This window comes from Drosophila sechellia, chromosome 3R (assembly GCF_004382195.2).
Source record: "Drosophila sechellia strain sech25 chromosome 3R, ASM438219v1, whole genome shotgun sequence".
NCBI lineage: Eukaryota > Metazoa > Arthropoda > Insecta > Diptera > Drosophilidae > Drosophila > Drosophila sechellia.
Window position 1 is genome coordinate 26002093 of NC_045952.1, and position 20627 is coordinate 26022719.

General features: G+C 45.9%; 2 protein-coding genes across 2 annotated transcripts; one reads left to right on the forward strand and one right to left on the reverse strand.

Moving 5' to 3' along the window:
* Positions 1-3891: 3891 nt before the first annotated feature.
* On the reverse strand, positions 3892-5402 carry LOC6617186 (dynein regulatory complex protein 9). The gene has a single exon (XM_002041477.2). The coding sequence runs from the start codon at positions 5275-5277 to the stop codon at positions 3964-3966; it is 1314 nt and encodes a 437-aa protein (XP_002041513.1). The 5' UTR covers positions 5278-5402; the 3' UTR covers positions 3892-3963.
* A 3078-nt stretch (positions 5403-8480) lies between these two features.
* LOC6617187 (RNA polymerase II degradation factor 1) lies at positions 8481-12658 on the forward strand. The gene is made up of 4 exons (XM_002041478.2): positions 8481-8917; positions 9525-9587; positions 9658-9820; positions 10026-12658. The coding sequence occupies exons 1-4, from the start codon at positions 8847-8849 to the stop codon at positions 12342-12344; spliced, it is 2616 nt and encodes an 871-aa protein (XP_002041514.1). The 5' UTR covers positions 8481-8846; the 3' UTR covers positions 12345-12658.
* Positions 12659-20627: the final 7969 nt, after the last annotated feature.

The following is a 20627-nucleotide window of genomic DNA, read 5'->3' on the forward strand; positions in this document are numbered from 1 at the left end:
TCGCCAGAGCCGCTGGCAACGGCCTCTCAATTGCCAGCAAAGTTGGACAAACACAGCGACCTATAATACACATGCTGGCTGGCTGGCTCACAAACTAACACATTAGGCGGCATTTCCTTTGCCAAAGTTGGTTGACTTCGTTTTTGGGGACTGCGAGGGCAACAACAAGCAAATAAACTGACAGACACTCGTTTCCGTTTTCAAACAAAACAGACGCCATATTTAAAATTCCAAACGGGCGTCCTGGCAACAACAACAAAAACTATTCCGGGCAATATAAGCAGGCAAACAAATGAAATAACAGAAAATTGCCGTTTGCTAAAAACTTTTGCTTTGCTTTTTTCCACTTATTATTTTTTTTCCCCCTCCTTGCCATTTCAGCTATGGGAGCTTGTAGCTTTTCTGGCTGCTGCTGCGTTCGTTGCCAAAAACAAAGAATTCAATTTAGTGGGTCGTGCGTTGATGTGGACAGGTTCATTGAACGCGGGGATTCCCCCGAATGAGCATAAATTACGCGCCATCCACGACTCGAAACTAATTGTGAAGTTATGCCGAACGAACGATTCAATGGAATGCGCCAGCGAAAATCGAGTATCCGCTCAAAGATGACAGCGTTCTCGAATTGTTTCACATTCATATCGCCATGGCATTTCGCAGGCGACAAACAAAAAAAAATGAAAAACGAAAAACTTGCTGACCGGTGGCCGTGACTTCCGTGCACCAGAAATGAAATGAAAGATTTATTCCAGATTCGCATGACGAGATAGTGCGTTGTGTTGCTGTTGTGGCAACTGCCATGGCACAAAAGACACGTAGGCCAATAAAAATGCCATCCTCGTTCGTTTCGGATCCTTCGGAGTTGGGCCGGAGTTGTATATTATGCTAAAATGATTTGTGCGGCCAAATTGCCGTTCAGACGTTGCACTAATTTTATGGCAAGTGCATGGCGAAAACAATCAATAAAAGATAAGAAGTTGGGTTTGCTGTAAGTAGAGTAGAACTTTGTGCTAAGATACATTAAAATTATGGAACACATAAATCATCTAGGCTTCAGCAATAAAATGAACCGAAAGTCATGGATTTTCTTAAGGTATATGAAGTTCAAAGTCTATTCTGTAATTGAATATGTTTACCAAACGCTGTGTTCTTATTTCCCTTGCTTTTTACTTCAAAATGTGCCTGTAAAGGTGCGAGTTGCAAAGCCCTTCATCGGAGCATTAGAAAAATCTATAAAATCGCTGGGTCCGTCAGGACGCCACCCATACATGCCAATAAAATATTTTATCAAACGTACGTGCTGCTATTAGTCTCCCGACCCCACTTGGCAACCACCCACTTTCCATCCCACCCCGCCAGTCACATGAACGCATATCAAATGACGGCGTTGATGTGTTGAAAGCCCGGGAAAGACGGGAGTCGAGATCGGGTTGGTGGTCAACCCTTTTTTACGGCTGGTCACTGGAGCACTCCGGCAGTCGGGCATTCCGACTCCGGTTCTGGTCTCTGATTATGCGTCGTGCGGCCATAAATTTATATTGAAAGACGTGCGCTGTTAATCAAATTAAAGTGTTTGATTAAATTTTAAATAAAAATCGCACTCTGTGTGTGCGCTGCATCAGCGGGGCAGTAAAAACTGAACAAATGGCTATATATACACAGTTATGAATGAAAATTAATTTAAGAACACGTGGCGTATGCGCAATAATCAATTTATGAATTATGCGCAAGATTATTAATTAAATTCTCTTGTTCTGCGGCAAAGCGATAAAGCGCTAAAAGGACACCCATTTAAGCCCGCTCCTAAAGAAAATTTCGAAAACGTGTCGCAAAGCACGTAGATACACAGATACGTAGATATTCGAACACACTTTTGGCTCAAGCGGTGCCGGCACTTTAAAGCGCTTAACGGGCCAACTGAAGTTAAATAACAATTTCACTGCTCATTAACCCTAATTTGTATGTAAATTTTTCGGGTGCCCCGGTGGGTCCATTTTCCCCCGGTGATGCAATGGCGCCTCTCTCTCTCTCCCTCTTATTCTATTTAAAAGGCCAACTCCTCGCCATTTTGTATGTTTTAAGTAACGCACATGACACGGAACGCCGGGAGTTACTCCTTCTATATATAGTAGTACTTATATAGCGGAGGAAATGGTCGACGGGGGAGGCGGTGGCCATTATGGAGCATTCGCTGGCATTTTCTTCAAGTTGCAAATAGTGCGGGGCATGCAAAGAGCAGGAAGCGAGAATGAGTTGCCTTTGGACCAGGCCAAAACGAGCAAAAGGGCTGCCCAGAGATAGCTGGGAAAATGAAGCGAGAAAAAAGGGGAAAAAGCGTGGAAGATTGTTTGTCTGCTGCCCTCATTCTCGCCTTCTCGCCATGCATCCCAAACCAACCAAGCCCATGCCATCCCATCCCTTTCCCGACCCGAGTCCAAGTTCCATCTTCCATTAATTCATCCGCCATGGTGGCCAAACAATAGGCCCGGCATTCCAGCGTGGCCACATTTGGTGGCTGGTGCCGAAAATGGTCCATTTTACTCCGTTTCAAAATTGGTAATCTTTTTTTCATTGTTGGGGGTAAAAAAATACTTGTCAGTGAAGCCAAGAACACGAACCACTTGTAATTAAAGTAAAAACCATTCTTTTCTAATTTAAAAGAATTTAGCTTAAAATAGTTAAAGATTTTCTTTAAAATTCTCATTTATTTTTACATATTTTCTGTGAGTGAAAAGAATGATATATTTAATTAAAATGAAGTGATTAAAAGCCAGTTGTTTTATATACGACAGATATTTAATAAATAAACGTGTATTTTAAAACGTTTTCTCTCTGAAAATACAGCACAATTTTTGGCCTTTTTACTCCTTTTTATACTTTTTGGTACGATTTTTTTGGCAAGACTTTTCGTTCACCAACTTTCGCGTCCAAGTGGCAACCGGGCATTATTTTTGCAGCCCCAAATGGACTTTCGGCAGTCATTATCGGGATGTTATTGTTGCACCACCGGCCAGCCGGGCAGCAACAATGCCGAGGAAGGATCGGCCACGACCAGGACCGACCGGGCAAGGACATTCGCAAAACAGGGACCTCCAACTGGCAAACGGCAAACAAGAAATGACAGCCATGCCATGCCTTGTGCCATGCAAATTCAATAAATTACGGCAACGACCATTAATTATATTTTAAATTGCAATGTCCACACTGGCACACTCCAGTGTGAAAGTTTTGTTTTTGTGCACCCCCTTCCTTTCCATTTTTTCTGCGACAACGAAGTGAAAAAGTTCCACTCATTCAGCGGGCAGCAAATTGTCGCAGTTTATCTCCTCCGCACGCATCGAAAACAAAATGCATATAGCCGCAGTGGCACACTGCCACGCCCCTCGGGCTGCCGAGCCGCCCATTTGTGTTGCCAATGAATGCGGAGCAACAAATAAACCACTTTTGGCCATTGCCCGGCATAAAGGATAAATAAATGCGGCGAAGAAAAGAAACGACGGCGGGCAACACAAATAAAGTGCTGAAACAATGGAACTCCAGCTGCAACTTCAACTGCTGCCCACTGCCGGAATACTGGGTGACCAGTACAGTACGCCCTCCACTGGGCCACTTGCAGCATTATTATCGCACCGCGTAAACAATTCTCGAGTTGCGCCTGTTGACACTGGCGGCATGTCATTAAGGGCGACGTCAGTAGCCGACCGCTGACGTGTTAACTGCAGCGCGTCCAACTTTTAATTGGTTTTAAGTCACAAGTTAATTTCCATAAAGCAGGGGTAAAGCTCAGAAAAAGTCGAGAAAAAATACGGTAGAAAAGCACGGGGAAAATGCAGGAAAAACTGAGGAAAAACAGGGCAGGGAAAGTAAAATCGATCCTACGCTTAAGAAGCAAAGTTGATAGCTTACAAGATATCTGGATATTTTATTAACTGATATGATTTAGATGCATTTACTTTCTAAAATGCCTTATTTCTTGGGCTTGCCTCGTTTGCCGCGTTTGGGTTTCTTCTTGAACGGTCCCAGTCCACGTCGCACCATGGTTCCACGCCACCAGGCCTGCAACCTGACGGCACACTCGATGCGGTGCATCTGCAGGTCGAGGAGCCGCTGCTCCTCCTCCTTTTGGGCGCGGTACTCCTGCACATAGGTCATTCGCTCCTCGTAGATCTCCTTGTGCTTCTGCAGCAGCTTCTTCTGCTCGAGGATGCGCAGCTCCCAGGCTTCAGCTTCGCGATCCACACGTCGCATCTCGCTGACATACCGCTCCTGCCACTCCTTAATCCTGGCCTGCAGCTCCAGGATCTCCCGCTGGCGAAAGGAGCGGAGCTCAGCGCTAACCCGCTCCTCGCGTGTCAGCTTCTGCTTGATGTCCAAGATGTCGCGTAGGTAGGCACGCTCGGCGTTCTCACCCCAAATGGTTCCTTGGGCCAGACGACCCTCCTCCCAGCGCTGCACCAAGCTGTACTCGAGGTCATTGACACGGGAGACACAGCGCAGCTTGTACTTGGTGTCGGCAATGCGCTCCTCCAGATCCTGCAGCTTGTCCTTGGTGACGCGCTTTTCGAGTTCGAGGTCCTCCTTGAGTTTTTTAAGTTCATCCTTGGCCTCCTGTAGCTGCTGGGCAGCCTGGGACTCCTCACTCTTGTTGCCACACAACGCGGCTATCGCTTGCTTAATGTTTTCCAGACCCTTATCCTCGAAACAAGGAGTTTCCGCCACTTTAATCTCAAGGTTTGCAATGTCCTTGTCATCGAAGGACTCAATATTCTCTTCTTTAAATGCATCCTTCTTATCTTCGAGCTGTTCATTAATTTGCAGACACATAATTTTCATATCCTGCGGATCTTCACCTTCTAGTTCCTCTTCTTTCTCCCCTTCAGTTTCTAGATCCTGATCCTGGGTATAATTTTTCTCTGCCAAATCCGGATCATTCATGGCTACCTCGAAAATCGCTCTCAGGGCGTCCATATCCCTTTCGAATTTCAGTGCATCTAGTACATCTTCATCAAGCAGATCGGCTTCATTCTCCTGCTCACCGAGCAGGGATTCTAGTCTCGGCAGCACTTTGCCCGTAATGAGGACACGTTCCGTCCTCTCATGCTCCCCCATCGACGAACTGCGTCGCCTGCGAAGAGAAGCCGGCAGTGAAAGCGGTTTCCTGGCATTTAAGCGCTGGGAACGCTGCTGCAGTACAAGCTGATTCAACGTGTTCCTATAGACGGTCAGCAGGAGGATGCGTCGCAGCTCCAGCAATTGCTCCGCCGAGTGTCCTTGCGACATGGCAACTAATACCGAAATGTGTTGCCCGGCGAGACAATGGGTTTTGGAAGCCAGTCCTGGTAGCTGCCCCCTCCCTAGCAACAGTTGCCAGGCTGTGGAAGTTTATAAATGTTTGGCTTTCAACATGAACTCGGATTTTCACTCATCCTCACAGCCGGCTTTCAACTTCTGACTCATGTACGCCTCGTTCTTGGAAAAATCCTTGGGTGCGGGACCTGGCTTGCATATTTCATTGCTGTCATCGTCCTCGTGGCTTACGTGCGAAAATGCCCAACTGACTGCGTCAGGACCCTTATTGCACGCAGGACAGAAGTCGTTGAATTTATTTGCCATCCTCCGGCTCCTTCGGGTCCTACTCTTTCATTTTTCCCTTTCGCTGCGTATCTGTGCCTGTAGTTGTATCTGTAGCCGGAGCCGCGTATCCTTCGGGTTCATTCACTCCTTGGGCATGCAAGTATGCGTCTTCGCCCTTCGGCTTCTTCGCTTGGCTTATATGTTTAACCCAATAAATGCCGCGCTGATTGCAAGTTAAATTATTGGCGCACAGGATTCCAGACCCGCATTACAATTAAATTATCGCATTAACCGCAAAACCTGCACGCCGTTCGCTGCTCTCCGACTCTGTCTTTACGACCGATTTCCCAGCATGCCCGCAGCGACAGGGTTTAAAAATAAAATAAGTACATGAACCTCTGTGGCATTACACGGTATGGTATGACCTTTCGATCAGCACGGGTTATGGGGGCACAACTTAGGGGCGCAAATAAGGGGGGCAACTTAGATAATCATGATAAGTGTCCTTTTCGATCTAGAACCTAGAATCTAGAAATAACTATAGCTAATATTTATATATTTTTAAACGAGTATGATCCTAAGTAACACCCTATGGAATGGGTACCAAGTAGCCCAGATCCTTTGCGCCTTAAAGGCAAACCGCCGAAAGTGGTCAATGCACAAGGCGGCTTTGTGTGGCGACCAGGCCGTAGTGAAAAATGGCTGGGAGGACATTAATTTAATGCCCGCCGATGTCTCGCGCACACACACGCTGAGATAGAGAAAGAGACGGCGAGAGGCGAAGCGAAAGAGAGGGAAACAGGAAGCATGAAAGAGATGGAGGCAGCAGCGCACACATGGAGGAGTAGCTGTTCGCACTTGGCGGTCTGCTCCGCTTTCAGCTGCCATTATTTTTAATAGACTCGAGAAGAAAAAGTTTTCAGTTTTCTACTTCATTGACTGCAAATCGGCAAAAGAAGCTCTCGGGTCGCGCATTGCCGCCATTTCAGGACCGTTAAGGATGTTAAGGATGCCAGCCAAAATTAAGTGCCCCCAAAAAAAGTGCGCTGTGCAGCGCCTGATAAGCACTCACATACACTTTTTGGCACAACTGCAGCGTAAAGTCAAACACATAAATCGCCCGAGTTCGCCACTAGCAAAATTTTCCAGCAGCAAAAAATGTTCAATTTCCATTTAGGTTTACACCCGCCCCCTTCCACTTCGACCATTTCCAATGCAAATGTTTGATTTTGACAAACTTTTCATTGATATCCTTGCGCGCACTCAGCCAATAGCCAATCAAAAGAATTACTTGGGTGCCAGGACATGCCAAGTCGCCAGGATATTAATAGCTTCAAGGTCCTGTCGCAAATTGTTCCTGCTAAATAATAAATATGTAAATACTGGTCGAACTCTCAAGTTCGCCAGACATCCGAACATGTCGCAATTGTTTAAGTTGTCATGTGGGCGATATTTTCCAGGAACAGGTATCCTTCTCCACTTAAGTTTATTAGATATTTCGTTCCTACGGTTGATTTAAAGCTGTGGTATCTTAAGATTGCACTCGAAAAAGAAAATATTACGTTACTTTCGCTACTCATAAATGCACTTTCAGTATTTTTGGACCACGCTTAAAGAATGACGCGTATTTCAGTTAACCGAATTGGTAGCGACAAGGACGAAATTGTCCGTGGTTCAGGTCGCTTGGCAACCAGTTTATTTTGTCTCGTTGCGAAGGTCAAGGAAGGCGACTAAGGGGGCTGTTTTCTAAAATGTAATATTAGATAATATTAGGCAAAGTAAAAACTATAGGCTTATGACTTAGTTTTCAACATCCTAAGCTAGCTAGAAAATTGAAACTAGTATGTACCCTTTGAAACAACGCCCCTGATCCTTTCGCCTTCCCCCTACCCACTGAGCCATCAGGAACCGCGGAGATAACCTGCCGCACATATGACAGGACCCCATCACGGCCGTTTGTTATCCCCCCCCCATGTAAATAACCAAAATTTTATATTGCGGCCCGCAACCACGGCATATACTATACATGTGCCACATGGAGAGGAGCGAACCAGGAGGACGAGCGAAGCCAACGCCAACGCGAAAGCCAAAGCCAAAGCCAGGAGCAAGTCAAGCAGGACACGGAGTTGCTGCGGCTTCGGTGTCGCTGGCAGCAGCAGCAGGAGCACGGGAGTGGTCACTGCTGACGCTGGGAAGGCTGATGATGGCAGGCAGGACATGCAGGACAGGCATGACACCGTGGTGAGCGTGTGAATATGTCAGCGTGTGAGAGAGGTCCTGCGCTCTTGTCTGCGGCCGGGGGAGTGATAGACGCCACTGCCATTAATTCACATTCAGGTGCCACACGCTTGGACGAGCACAAGTGGTGGGGTATGCACTGAAAAAAACAGTATAGCATTAATGCCTATAAAGTGACTTAAAATTAATATTAGATATATATTAATGTTCTGGAATTAAACGCTTATATATAATCATAATATACGCAGTTGACACGCTGATAGCATAGTAATTGGAAGCTTTAATTACTACAAATGACCTCTTATTTCCCGCAGTGTAACTGCGGCTGCAAATGTGCGACAACAACATGTGTTTACACTCATCAGAACAGGAATGGAAGAAGCTGGGCCCACTCGTGCAGGCAAATCCCGTGCAATGCATTATAAATGGCTCCGCCGGGTCCTGCGACCCCAGACGACCCTCCACGTTTTTTTGGCCAAGAACACAAAACTGGACGGAGTTCAAAAAGAAGTGACCTACTTGCCGGCCGTGTAATTAGTATACCACACAGGCAGGGCCAGAGAAAACAAAAAAAAACGAACATCGAGCGGAGTGTAAAATTCATGGGGCGAAAAATCGAAAGTTAGTTGCCGCCGAGTTGCTCAATGCGTGGCACGTTGGGCAAGCCGACAGAGTCGACGAGGCAAATCGATAAGGGCCAAGTGTCCCTGGCCAATGCCAAGCAACCACCAAAATAAATACGCAAAGGAACCAGCAGCACCAGCGGCAAAGGGCCAAGAAACCGAGCAGCCATGACAACGCGACTCAACAAAACAAATGCCAATCACCCACACAAACTCGCATTAAATGCGGCTATTCGAATAAACTTGCCTCAAAAATAGAACACACTGTCGCATTAATATCCCCGTGCCAAGCGAACTGTGTCAATAGCGAGTCGTAGTAGTTCTGCATATGGCCAGTTGAGTAAGAGCCGCCAAGTGGCAAGGATCGCAGCGCAAGGATACTCCGAGGATACTCATAAGGAAACACTCCAAGCCATGTTTCCCCAAGCCGAGATCGAGAACTACAAGCTGCAGGTGGAGCTGCTGCAGGAGAAGCTGCAACGCAGGTGAGCAGACCAGGAATAAATTTGTTAATAAAAATTAAATGCAAACTATAACAACATATAAGTATGTCCAACATTAATGGGGTATCCATTATTTTTTGGCCATTATTGCACGATTAAGCCTAGTTAACATCGAAAGATGCAACAAAAAATAGAGTTATTAAATTATTCATTGAGTATATTTATTCATTATGCAATTATTGAATTTAATCACACAGATGTTTTTATTATAGGCGTATCAAGTAAATGTAATTTAATTAAATGAATCATAAAACGAAGGTAATAATTAATAAACTTCTAAAAAGGATACATTACAGTGAAGAAAAATGTTAAAACTTTCAATTTGAATTCGAGATTAAATATTTATAAAGGCTCAGAGCCAAAAACTACTTAACTTTATTGTTGACTAAAGAACAACGGGAATATTCTTTGTATCGTAGCTTAAAATCATTAAATGTTTAGAGTGGAAAATTTGAAATGTCCTTTGGCACAAAAGCCATGGCCATCGATTTGCGTTTGTCAGCTTTTCCCGAGCTTTTCGTGTGCATGTGCAGCAGCTTACTAATGATATTCATGTCCTTTGACTCGACTTCCTTTTCCTTTCGGGCAGCGAGGATAATCGCCAGCAGCTGGAGCACAAGTTGGATAAAATCTTGCAGAAGCGCACTGAGCTGTAAGTAGCTTTTGTCATTCCCCCACCATCTTGCCCAAAAAAGGTAAACGGATATGTGTTTGCACTCCAGCGACAAGTCGGTGCGCCACAAGAGCCGCCAAAAGTACCAGGAGTTCCTGGAGGAGCAGGCCAAGCGCAACGAGCGCAACAAGAAGCTGGTCCACATGCTGGAGCGGATCGATGAGCAAACGGCTGCCATGTCGCAGCGGAGCGAGCGGCTTAAAATGATGAAGGTAAGTAAGTCCGCTGGCCAAGCGGGGGAAATGTAAAGTCAATCACACTTGGGAAATCCGGAAAATGTACCAAAGAGGAAATCCAAGAAAATTATTCAACACAGTCTGGAAAAGCAGAAGCATCTTGTATTTATTCACCCAACATTTTTCCAAGTGCATCACGTGTAGCCTCTATCTTCATCTTTCTTTTTCCCGCTTTGAACAGGTGCAATACCAAATGTACTTTGCGAAATTGGTGCAGAATCAAACATTGCGTTGCATCCAGCAGACGACGACTTCGCAATCGGCTCCATCCGCCGGCGGAGTGATACCAGTGCTGGTGCAACCGCAGCCGCAGGTGACGGTGACCAATCCGCAGTCGACGCCACAGAACTGGACGTTTGCCATGGCCACGCCCACGCAGGCGGGCATGCTGTTGACGCCCCAGTTTGCCGCAGCAACTCCTGCAGGTCCGCCCATGCAGCCCATGCAGCCCCCAACCATGCCGGCTGCCCATCCTGTTTACTATCCAGAGCTCTTTGCCGGAACTGCAGCTCCCCTCGCCACCTCGAACCTGTTCGATTTGCGCGCCACCCTGCGCGCCTTTGATAATGAGAATGCCGATTTACCGGAGCGCATGCAGCCCCACTTGACAGGTGATTATCAGGCGGAGCTGGGTGGCAGGAGCCATCCTTCAGCGAGCGCAGCAGCTGGTCCTGCTGCTCCCACGACACCCACATCGACTTTGTCCAGCCAGGAGAAGGGTGCGCGGCAACTGAGCAGCACTTCCTCCACGCTGGCCACATCCTCGCTGACATTTGATAAATTGCCAAAGACATCGTCGCCTTCGCTGACGTTAACTGAGCTGCCGCCTGCAGGAGTAGCAACTCCTGGCCAGGATGTGGGCGGGCAACCGCAAAGGGATGCCGGCGACCTGGATGGCTGGACAAATTCACGCGTGACTAAAGTCGAGTATGAAAAATCACCAACTGTCGTTGGCCATAATGAGCCGGGCCAGGAAAAACAGATACTACGCGAGCAGCAACATCATGAGCCGCAGCAACAGCATCAGCAGCCATCCCGCGACTTTGAAGCATACTTCGGTGAGCTGAAAATCGATGAGTCCTCCTGGCAGAATGGCCAACCCACGCCCACACCCGCACCCAGCGTCCACGAAGACAAACGCCCCTTGAACGTGCGTTCCAGCGAGTCGGGATCTGAAGTGGGTGCGGGAGTGGGATCAGCGGTTAGTGGCAAAGTTGGCATCAGCAACGATTTGCTGGACGAAGTCAAAGCCAGTCGGGCGGCACTCGAAAGAGCAGCGGCTGCGGTTGATGAGCAGCTGGCAAGGGGTAATCAATTGTCGCCGCCAAGCAGCCAGGATCCCAAAACCGGTGTGTCGATTGAGAATATTGAAAATGCCATTTACGGCGAACGGTTGACAGGAGCAGCAGGAGCAGGAGCAGGACTACCAGCGGCAGCAATAGCAGGAGTAGCTGCCACAGCAGGTGAGGCTATGGCAGCCGCATCGTCGAAGGGATTTTTTGATAATTTGGCAACCAACCCATCGCCAGAGGAAAATCAGGAGGTGGAGCAACAACAGCAACAGCAATCGCCACAGCAGGTGGAGCCGGAGTTGTCCGGGTATGGGCAATACGATGCCAGCAGTTATGGCGATGCCAGCGAGCCCATCTATGCCAGCATCGATTCCGCCAACCTGCAGCCAATGCAAAGCGCAAAAGTGGAGCCGCTTTACAGCGAAATCGGAAATCCCGCAGACTATCAGCATCAGTCGTACGCAACGGATGCGGGGGCCGTTGCTGCAGATGTGCCCGCAGCAGTGGCAGTCGAAGTTGCAGCAACTACGCTTGAAGCCAGCGGTGCTGGCGAGGTCCTGCCGCAGGAGTACTCCAATATTGAATACGGCAACTACGAGGCCGATCAATATGCGGCCGGCTATGATCCCAATGCCTATCCGGGCTATATATACGATGAGGCGACAGGCCAGTACATAGCCGATCCCAATGCCACCCAGTACGCACCAGATGGAAGCTACGCTGGCCAGGAGTACGATGCCAGTGCGGTGCAGAACTATGACTACAGTGCCTACGAACAGCAACCGGATCAACAGCAGCAGCAGCAGCAGCAGGAGCAACAGGAGTTGCCGGGACAGGAGCAACTAATGCAGCAGCAGCAACAACAGGAAGCCTATCCCGAAACAGAAGCCACACCGGAAGTGGAGGAGAGTCCAGCCGCTGCGGCGGAGCCACCGACACCACTGGCCACCAGTAAGCCCCTCAAACCCACATCGATACTCTCGACGACAGACAAACAAGCGGCGCCTAATGATGCGCAGCAGCAGCTCAAGAAGAAGAAGCGCGTTAATTTCGTTGACAGCAGCGAAACGGATGATAGCTCAAGCGCGAAACCGACCCAGGCCGCAAATCCAGGACCCTCCGCCGCCCCCAGTCCGGTCACGCCCCCAGCCGCGGGCGGCAGCGAGAGTGATTTCGATTTTTCAACCGGCAGCGAGGCGAAGAATTAGAAGAACGCTGAAAACATTTCGAGCTCTAATTTGTTGCCATTTGGGTTAACCAAACCGCCCGAGCCACCCAATTCAATGTGAGCGACCGTCTCGATTTATTGCCAATGCATTGGGCGAAAGAAAAATCGGGAAAATCCAGGAAACGCAGAGTGGAAAATGGAAAATAAAAGAGAAGCGACAAATTCGTGAAATGGCGAACCTCAAGCCGCACAAAAAAGTTGCTGCTTACTTAGGCGACGACAAGCTAACAATGCTCGTTCAATTCAATAGTTTTAGTTGCATGTCAAATAAAGCGAATAAACTCTAAAATACAACATGAAAATTAATTAATTAATTACATGGGATGCCTTTTAGTTGGGTTAACAAATTCATTTACATTACAATGATTTTTATAATAATATTTTTTAAAAGCAGTGTATTTCCACTTTACACTGCATGCACAACAATAGAGTATTTACTGCACTTTAATGCATTTTTTGTCACTTCTGTTTACCACGCACGTTCAGCCTTGACACAATTCAGCTGTTAACTGTGCGTATACGCAATATTTCGCATTAATACTTGGCGCTGACACACACGCACACGAATGTCCTGGGAAATATTTCATTAACGACATCGGTAATAAGATCAGCAGCTGTTGCCGCCAGGCCGCAATTTATCAAAAGTGCAATTGTCTTTGCCGCGGGCCGCGGAATTACCTCAGCCCCACATTCGCTGGCCCACATTGCTGGCCAGGATCGCTGGCAATGACACTAATTATGTGCGGCCAGGCGGTTAAAGCCACGTCCAGCAAATATGCTGATTCCCGATATGAGGAGCAGATCTGGCGGAGGCTGCTTGCTTGGCCAACAATTGCCAACTTAATTGAAATTATGCCAGCCGAAGTAAATACAATGCCGCTCCATATAGATGCATACATACATTACATCAGCGTGTGTATAATATATATACTTTTAATTTGATTCAGAGCGAAGGCAGTGAAAGCGTTTATATTTTCATTTGCGAAAAGCGCCTCCAACTGTTGCTGACAGTTTTTCATCAACTTGAGTGGCCAAGGACATTTTCCTTTCTCCTATATTTCGAATTTCGAGCGTCATCAATGCGATCATCACCATCAATGGATTGCATTTTTTTATGAGTGGAAGAGTCCAGCCCGAAGGTTTCCAATTTTTAAACAATTCAATGAAGTTTTTTAATTACACTTCAAGTCACTTATTTCGCTGGCGACTTAATTTAAATTAATTTCTGCACCGCACGGGCATGAGTAAAAAAGTAATTAATACATATAATTGGCCTGTCGCAATGTCAACAGTCGGGCACATCAAACAGTTAAATCAAATGTCAATCAATTTTTGTGGTCGAGTCATTAAACATCTATCAAACCATTGGGAGTACGCCGCACTACACGCAACTGTCCCCTTGCATATTTTCCTATATTCGCATTTAAAGCCAATTATAGCTGGGAAATTGAGGTAAATAGACTCCTACCCCCTTGAACATTGAACCCATTTTTGTTTCACTTTTTAATGAGTTGAACATTTGAGTAAAAAAGTACACCGAAATGAAGGAAGAAAATCGAGATGGCAAAGTGGCGATGGAGAGGGGCAAGGACGATGGTCGATGGACGAAGTGTAAAGTGGTGCTTTTTCAACAGAAATTCGCAATTAAATGTAACACACAAAACCTCAAAGGCAAATGGCAATATAAAACGTAATGGGCCACATTTAAATGCCCCCCAATTTTGGGGCTGAGAATTCAGACAAATTTCCAACGCTGTGTCACTTCAAATGAAATATTTGCATTGACCCAAACTTTTTTCAACCGGCGAAAAGGTTTTAAATTCCAGCTAATGACGTCGCAGGAAAATAAAAAAAAACCCAATGTCTTATCAAGCAGCTAATTGCCGGCTCGACTTACAGCAAATGAACATTTTTCCAATAAATATCCTTTTGAAATTAAAGCCAAAGCACTCGAAGTGCGAAGGTAAATAAGTGTTTGATTTGAAATTACATTGTGAAAATGGATTAGGTTTTAATTTTTTATTTTTGTATTAACGCCCTTCTAGAAAAGCGTGTAAAGCGTTTTGTCAAAGCAAACATTATATAATAAATACCATATGCACGATGTGTGTCCTTGTCAGCGCTATTCAAAAATAAATTGCAAAGCAAATCAAATCGACACGTCGCTGGTAGGAAGGATAAAGGATTATGGCTGCTTCGCCCACAGTCTGCATAATTGAGTGGCGCTTATTTATGCACCCCCGGCAAACAACGGGAGGCCCCCCAACCACCACCACCACCTACCTAACCAATCAATGCATCCCCATCAGAACTCGCCGGATCCTCAGGACTCCCCCAAGTTCGCATCGCACACATTCCCATCGCTGGCTGCTCCGCAAAGAAGGTAGAAAAAATATAATCAGTGCTTAAATTCAATTTCGAAATAAAACGCAAACGCAAATCGAGAAGCAAAATTTTCAGTGCCATCGAACATATGCTGGGTTAGGGATCCGGTGGTGTTGTTGGTGGTGGAGTGTGTGTGCACCCAGTGGGGCAGAAACAAACAAGGTGGAACAGCAAGAGCCGGCATACGTGGCGTATGATTGACGGTTATGCAAATGACATTTTCGGGGTAAAGGCAAGTCGCGTTCCCTGATCATATTTATAGAGCAGTTATGGTATGAATAAAGAGCGTTGGCTTTGTGGGTAGCATAAATGATGGATTGAGCCCGTCGTCGAAAATTAATTTCCACTTGTAGTTACTTTAGCAGTAGTCGAAGTCGTAAGTTTGCAAAAACTTCAATTTCAAACGTCTCGAACAGAATCATTTAACCAATAAATACAAGATATTTAACTATAATTCTTAACCAGCTCAATGGCCATGCAACCATGCTCAGTAAGGTTGCCACAAACTTAAAGCCATGGCGATATGATATCCCTAACAAGCCTTTATTTGGCAAGGGCTGGGCGGTGTATTGTCAAAACGCAAACATTGGCCAATGGAGAGAGATACTATACCATAGTTTTCGGTACCCGTTCCAGCTCATCGGGCGCTGCACTGACATTAACGCTAATTGAAAACATGAAAGGCGATACACCAGCCAAATTCGCCGTGCGCACCGCCATCCGTGATGATTAGTGCACGTGCAATGCTTTCAGCTTTCAGCCCGACTGTCTATCTGTCTGTCTGTCGAAAGCCCGTCGATGTGTAGCAGTCTCCCATGGCACCTGTCACCTGGCTCCCTATCCGCCCACCACCACCACCACTTCTCACCTGACTCCGGCGGCGTTTTCCTGTTCAATTTCGTGCTATTTTCATGGTGAAAAGATAACAAAAGTTTTTGCCTCGCCTTGCCGCGCTGGCAGCGTAAGAGTTTCCCCACGTTTTTCCGCCAACTTATTATTGTTTAAATATTTACACTAAAAATGGCGACGGCGGCAGCAGCAAGGGTGCGATTCCTGGCGTCTTGCTCCGTGTCCTTGTAGCTGCAGCGCCATATGCGAGGCAAGTTCTTCCAGGAACTCCTCGTTTTTTGGTGGGGGGGAGGGGCTGAAAGTTTGCGAGCCACTTCTACTTTGGGGCCCAAACTGAAGCCGTGGCATTGTCACACACTTGTCTCCTGCGTAGCACGACTTTTGGCTCAGAATCCAGAAATTGCCGGTGGAATACATATGGGGACTCAGAAAATGCCTAATACGACGCTTTTCAAACTTTTAAAATAAAAGTTTGAGAAGCTGTTCACTAGCGCAGCCAATGAATACGTAAAAGATTAAAAAAGGTTTTCTAATAATTTATAATTGTTACTGGGCTTACAACTTATTTTTAACGTACCTAAAAGTATCTAACAATAACGTTTCGGATTCAACATTTTAAACAGTGATGTTGTATATCAAAGATTTGAATGTACTTACTTTTTTCTCAGTGCTTAAGCAGCAATTTCCTGGGGGCTTTGCATCCATTCAACACACAATAGCAGGCTGCCTCGTTCGATTCCGCATTGCTTTAAACGCGTGGGGCTCCTCCAAAGTTGCGCCTTACTTGGCCGATTAGTCGATTCCGTTTTTGGGCCAAGCGGAGCTCGCTGATGATGTGCATACTTTTGGGGGATACTGGGAAATGGGGAGTATATAACCCGATGTCGGATGCTAATGCCATCGGCTCACACTCGCAATCGCAATCGCACTTATTCAGATGATGGGGGAAATGTTTTCGCATAAACATCACGTCGGTCACGTTTCACGTTTGTCCGTTACAGCTACATTTACAGCTTTGGCTCCAGTCGAAGCTCCACTTGGCGCTGCTCTTTTCAACTTTTTTCCCATATTGTTGAACTGCAAATGTTGGGTCAACAGTCAGCCAGACACGTATGACAGTTTTACTACGATGGCAAACAATGCTAATAATCATCATAATGCTTTTGAAGTGGCGCAAATATTTTCCAAGCCCATAAACATAAATCAGTTGGGTGGTGGATGGTGGGTGCGCCTCGGTTGCCACATATGTCCATGTGGGCCGGGTTTAAAACGTATCAACAAGCTGTACAAGATATGTATACACAACAGTGAATTTACGTTCTGTCAAAAGGAGAACGTGGAGGAGGAGCAGCCAGCCTCCCTCCTTGCACAATTTGCAATCAGGCAAAACTAATTTGCCCAATAAGCCGCAGGCGAAGAGGTCAAAAAGGTATTTTGGTTCCCAACCGACAGTTGCAGCAGTCGTCGATTCGTGTTCCAAATTGCACAGATAATGGAGCAAAATCAACTTGAGCCCAACTGATATTGACAATTCAGTGCCACAAACACTGGGCAAGAACACCGAACTTTCTCAGCTGCTCAGCTGCGACCGACCAATTGAGAGATTCCCAAACGACAGTGGAATTGATTTTCATCGATATGGCCGAAACCATGTGCTCCTGCATTTCATATTCATATGCGAACGTGCTCCTGCCACTCGATTGAGATTGTGATTGTGATTGTAAGTGTGTTTGTCACAGTGTTTGTGAGCGTGTCCCTGGCAATGGCAGCCAACCGCAATGTAATTGATGTGGATTGTGCTGTGGATATGCCTTCGAACCACCGATGCGGACCCAGTCCGCACTTCTTCATGTTGTTATTCATTAAAATCCCAGCCGAGTGCTTTTGTCTCTCACGAGAAAGTCTCGAGTGGATGGGCGGCGGGCTGGCTCCTTTTGGGGCTAATCTGCATTGTCTGGCTGGCAACCTGGAAGACAGTCGGGAGCTCGATGGCAAGGATACTTGGATACACGGCTACACATGTCGCATTGTCCTGTTCCTCTCAACCGCAACTTTAAGTTGGAAGCGTTGGACATGTTTCAAGTTCGTGGGATGCGTAATTTGAATAGGGTTAAAAAGAAACACACTGGAAGAAAAGAAAATGGAGATTAATGAAGAAAAAAAGTCCGTGAAAACAGCATGGAACAGTATACTTGTGCACCTTGTATTATCTATAGATTGTTATATATATATAAAGACCCATGATTTTAACTCATCTGTAGTATGCAGTATCTAACTTTCGGGCTTACTCATATCCCATTGTACACCGATCCCAATAATATTACTATCCCACGTATCCAGAGGCTCCATTGGAATTTTCACTTTTATTGTTTAAGCTTTCAGCACAGATTGTGCGCGTATTATTGAAATCCCCTTTGTGCGCCCCAGGCAGGCGACACACGCCATCTCGGAGTGCCGTGTGTTCCTAACTCCTTGCAACATGCCCCACCGACGCATTCCACGCCCACTCGGGAAGCCATTGTTTCGCGTGGCCTGGTGGCTTAGGTGCTGCCATTACCCAACTCCAAATGTCGGTGCTTCGTCTTGCGATTTGTACGAAACAAAAGGCCTTGCTGCTGCGAATGGCAAAGTTATCTGAAAGCATTGATTACATATTGATAGCAAAAGACAGACGCCCAGTGCCAAGTCAACTAAAACCGCCAGCCACAAGCGGCAGAAGTAGAGAAAGGATGGCTCATAGCTTTACAACCAGCAAAAGCTGGCATTCAGGAAAGCAACCTCCTTATCCCCCGCAATTGATACTTCCTTAAATTTGTTTCGCATCCTGGCAAGCGATTTCTCCTCGGATAACAAAATACTTATGGCCCAACGGAAGCTTATCACATGCTTCAGGTGGCAATAAGTCGGGGGATAAATTTTAATTAGAGAGGTGCAAACGCATTTATCGGTCAGATATTTCGAAATTTATCTATCAGAGATTTAAATCTTCCGAGGGTTAAGTCCTTTCGATGCCATATGTTGTTATTTCCGTTTTGCATTTTGACAACTAATTGTATGTAAGATGTACTAACAGCAACTTGAGAAAATAACACAAACATTCAATGGAAATTAGATCAACTATAAGAAATCCGTCTTAATATGCCCGTTGCAGTAGGATTGTGTTTGGGTCCCTTGTGACTCCAACTGCATCTGGGAATCCCCTTACGCAGCATCTCTCTATTAGGATGCGAACTGAAGGAGCATTAATGCTGTCGCCATGACAACAGCACGTGATCCGCTTTATGGATTGAAAATAGGGGGCGAGGTCCTTGTAGGTGATGAAAAGGTAAGGGGTGAAGTTGGTAGGTGGGGGGGGGAAATGGGCGGCAGTGCAATTTAATGCGCCATGGCCACGGATATCCGTTTAATGGCCATGAATACATAAATAATAAATATTAAAATTGTATTTGTTTATGGCTCGCAGACACTCGCACACACACACCGTTACACACTGCCTTTGTGTGAATTTATTTACCTTTGCGAATAAAATATATCGATATGCGTATAAATGTGTATTTTTTATGTTAAAGTTAAATGCAATTTAAACAATGCACAATATATTTATAATAAGAATGATAAAATGCAGTGCAAAAAAGCGCTTTATATACGGACTATCTGTTCGCCAATGCCAGAGATTGGCTATTAAGGCCGTGTAAATCTGCGCCTTTGTGTGCGTAAGTGTGTGTGTGTGTGAGTATGGACGAGCACTTCCGTTTTCCTGTGGCTTGTTAAAAATTATTTAATTTTATTGTATTTCAATTGTTTGCTGCGGCAGGGAGGAAACAATAATCCAAAGTCATTGTTACTTCGCTGCACTGCATAATAAATGAGTAGCTCCACATTCCAAGGACCTCCAACGCCACCCACATCATCACCTCGTCCTGGCTAATGCATGCAATTTGCGCTGCTCTCCTAGCTGAGTGTCCTGCTATCGATGACCATTTGGCATTTTTTCGGATATAACCGAGCATATACACCTTAAACTTAAAATTAAAATGATTAAATATACTTCAGAAACACATATAGAAAATGGATTTATTAAAAACATACATTCAACACTAACAGATTAGTCAAATAAAATAAATAAATTTATTGTAAAATAAATATTGAAATACTGACAGTTTCCAGGGCATTTACAATTGTTTAGTTATTTTATTTGGATATCTCCTCGGGTCAGTTTGTCGACAACACTGTTGTGAAGTGAAGTGGTCCTGGATCAGGATACGTTGCTATGGCAAATTAAAAATGCCATTGGCACGGAGGGCAGCATGCAAATGCATGTCCATGTCATAGAGTTACACAAAGTGCTTAATCAAGCTTAAAAGAAAAGGACTCGAAAGAGAAACATACATGGCCAGAGTAGCAAGAAATAAAAAGGAGGGGCAGCCTAACCGAGCCATCGTTGCTCGCAGGGATCAGGACGTGGAGTACGTGGATGTGCATGGGCTTGTGGATGTGGATGTGGATGTGATGGTGGTGCAGCGCACTCATTGACTGTGCAAAGTGAAGTGAAGTAGTTTAAAATTAAAAAGGACACTTAATCCCGTCAATGTCTTGCCGCCGCGCCAGCAACAACCCCCTATCCAGATCCGAATCCTCGTGTGTGCATGTGGATCCTGGGAACCTGGGGATCCAGGGAAATTCCAGCACGGGATTAGCAAGCGGTTGGGGATTGAACAAGAGGGTGTTTTCGTTTGATTTGGCTTGTGCAGGAGCATCAGCTTGCTAGCGAATGAGTACGAGGATGTGGATGGCTGATGGTGGCTGGTGGCGCCGATGGTGACGTTGGATGTTTGCCCACTTTGGCTCACAAGAAGTGCAATTATGTGCACAAAATGGAAAATGAAGCAAGAAAGTGGAGCAATTGAAAGCGACAGATGAAGAGATGGGAATGTTAGAATGGATGCACATGCAATCGTGGAGACAATGCTGATGACTGGCCAAAGACAAAAACAATTTAACCCACATTTGCATGGTAAGGAATGTTGGG

Excerpts from the sequence above, each read along its gene's own strand:
- LOC6617187 (XM_002041478.2), top strand. The coding sequence starts at position 8,847 with ATGTTTCCCCAAGCCGAGATCGAGAACTACAAGCTGCAGGTGGAGCTG. Across the intron at positions 9,588-9,657 it reads TTGCAGAAGCGCACTGAGCT|CGACAAGTCGGTGCGCCACA; the intron begins GTAAGTAGCTTT and ends TTTGCACTCCAG. Across the intron at positions 9,821-10,025 it reads AGCGGCTTAAAATGATGAAG|GTGCAATACCAAATGTACTT; the intron begins GTAAGTAAGTCC and ends CGCTTTGAACAG.
- LOC6617186 (XM_002041477.2), bottom strand. The coding sequence starts at position 5,277 with ATGTCGCAAGGACACTCGGCGGAGCAATTGCTGGAGCTGCGACGCATC.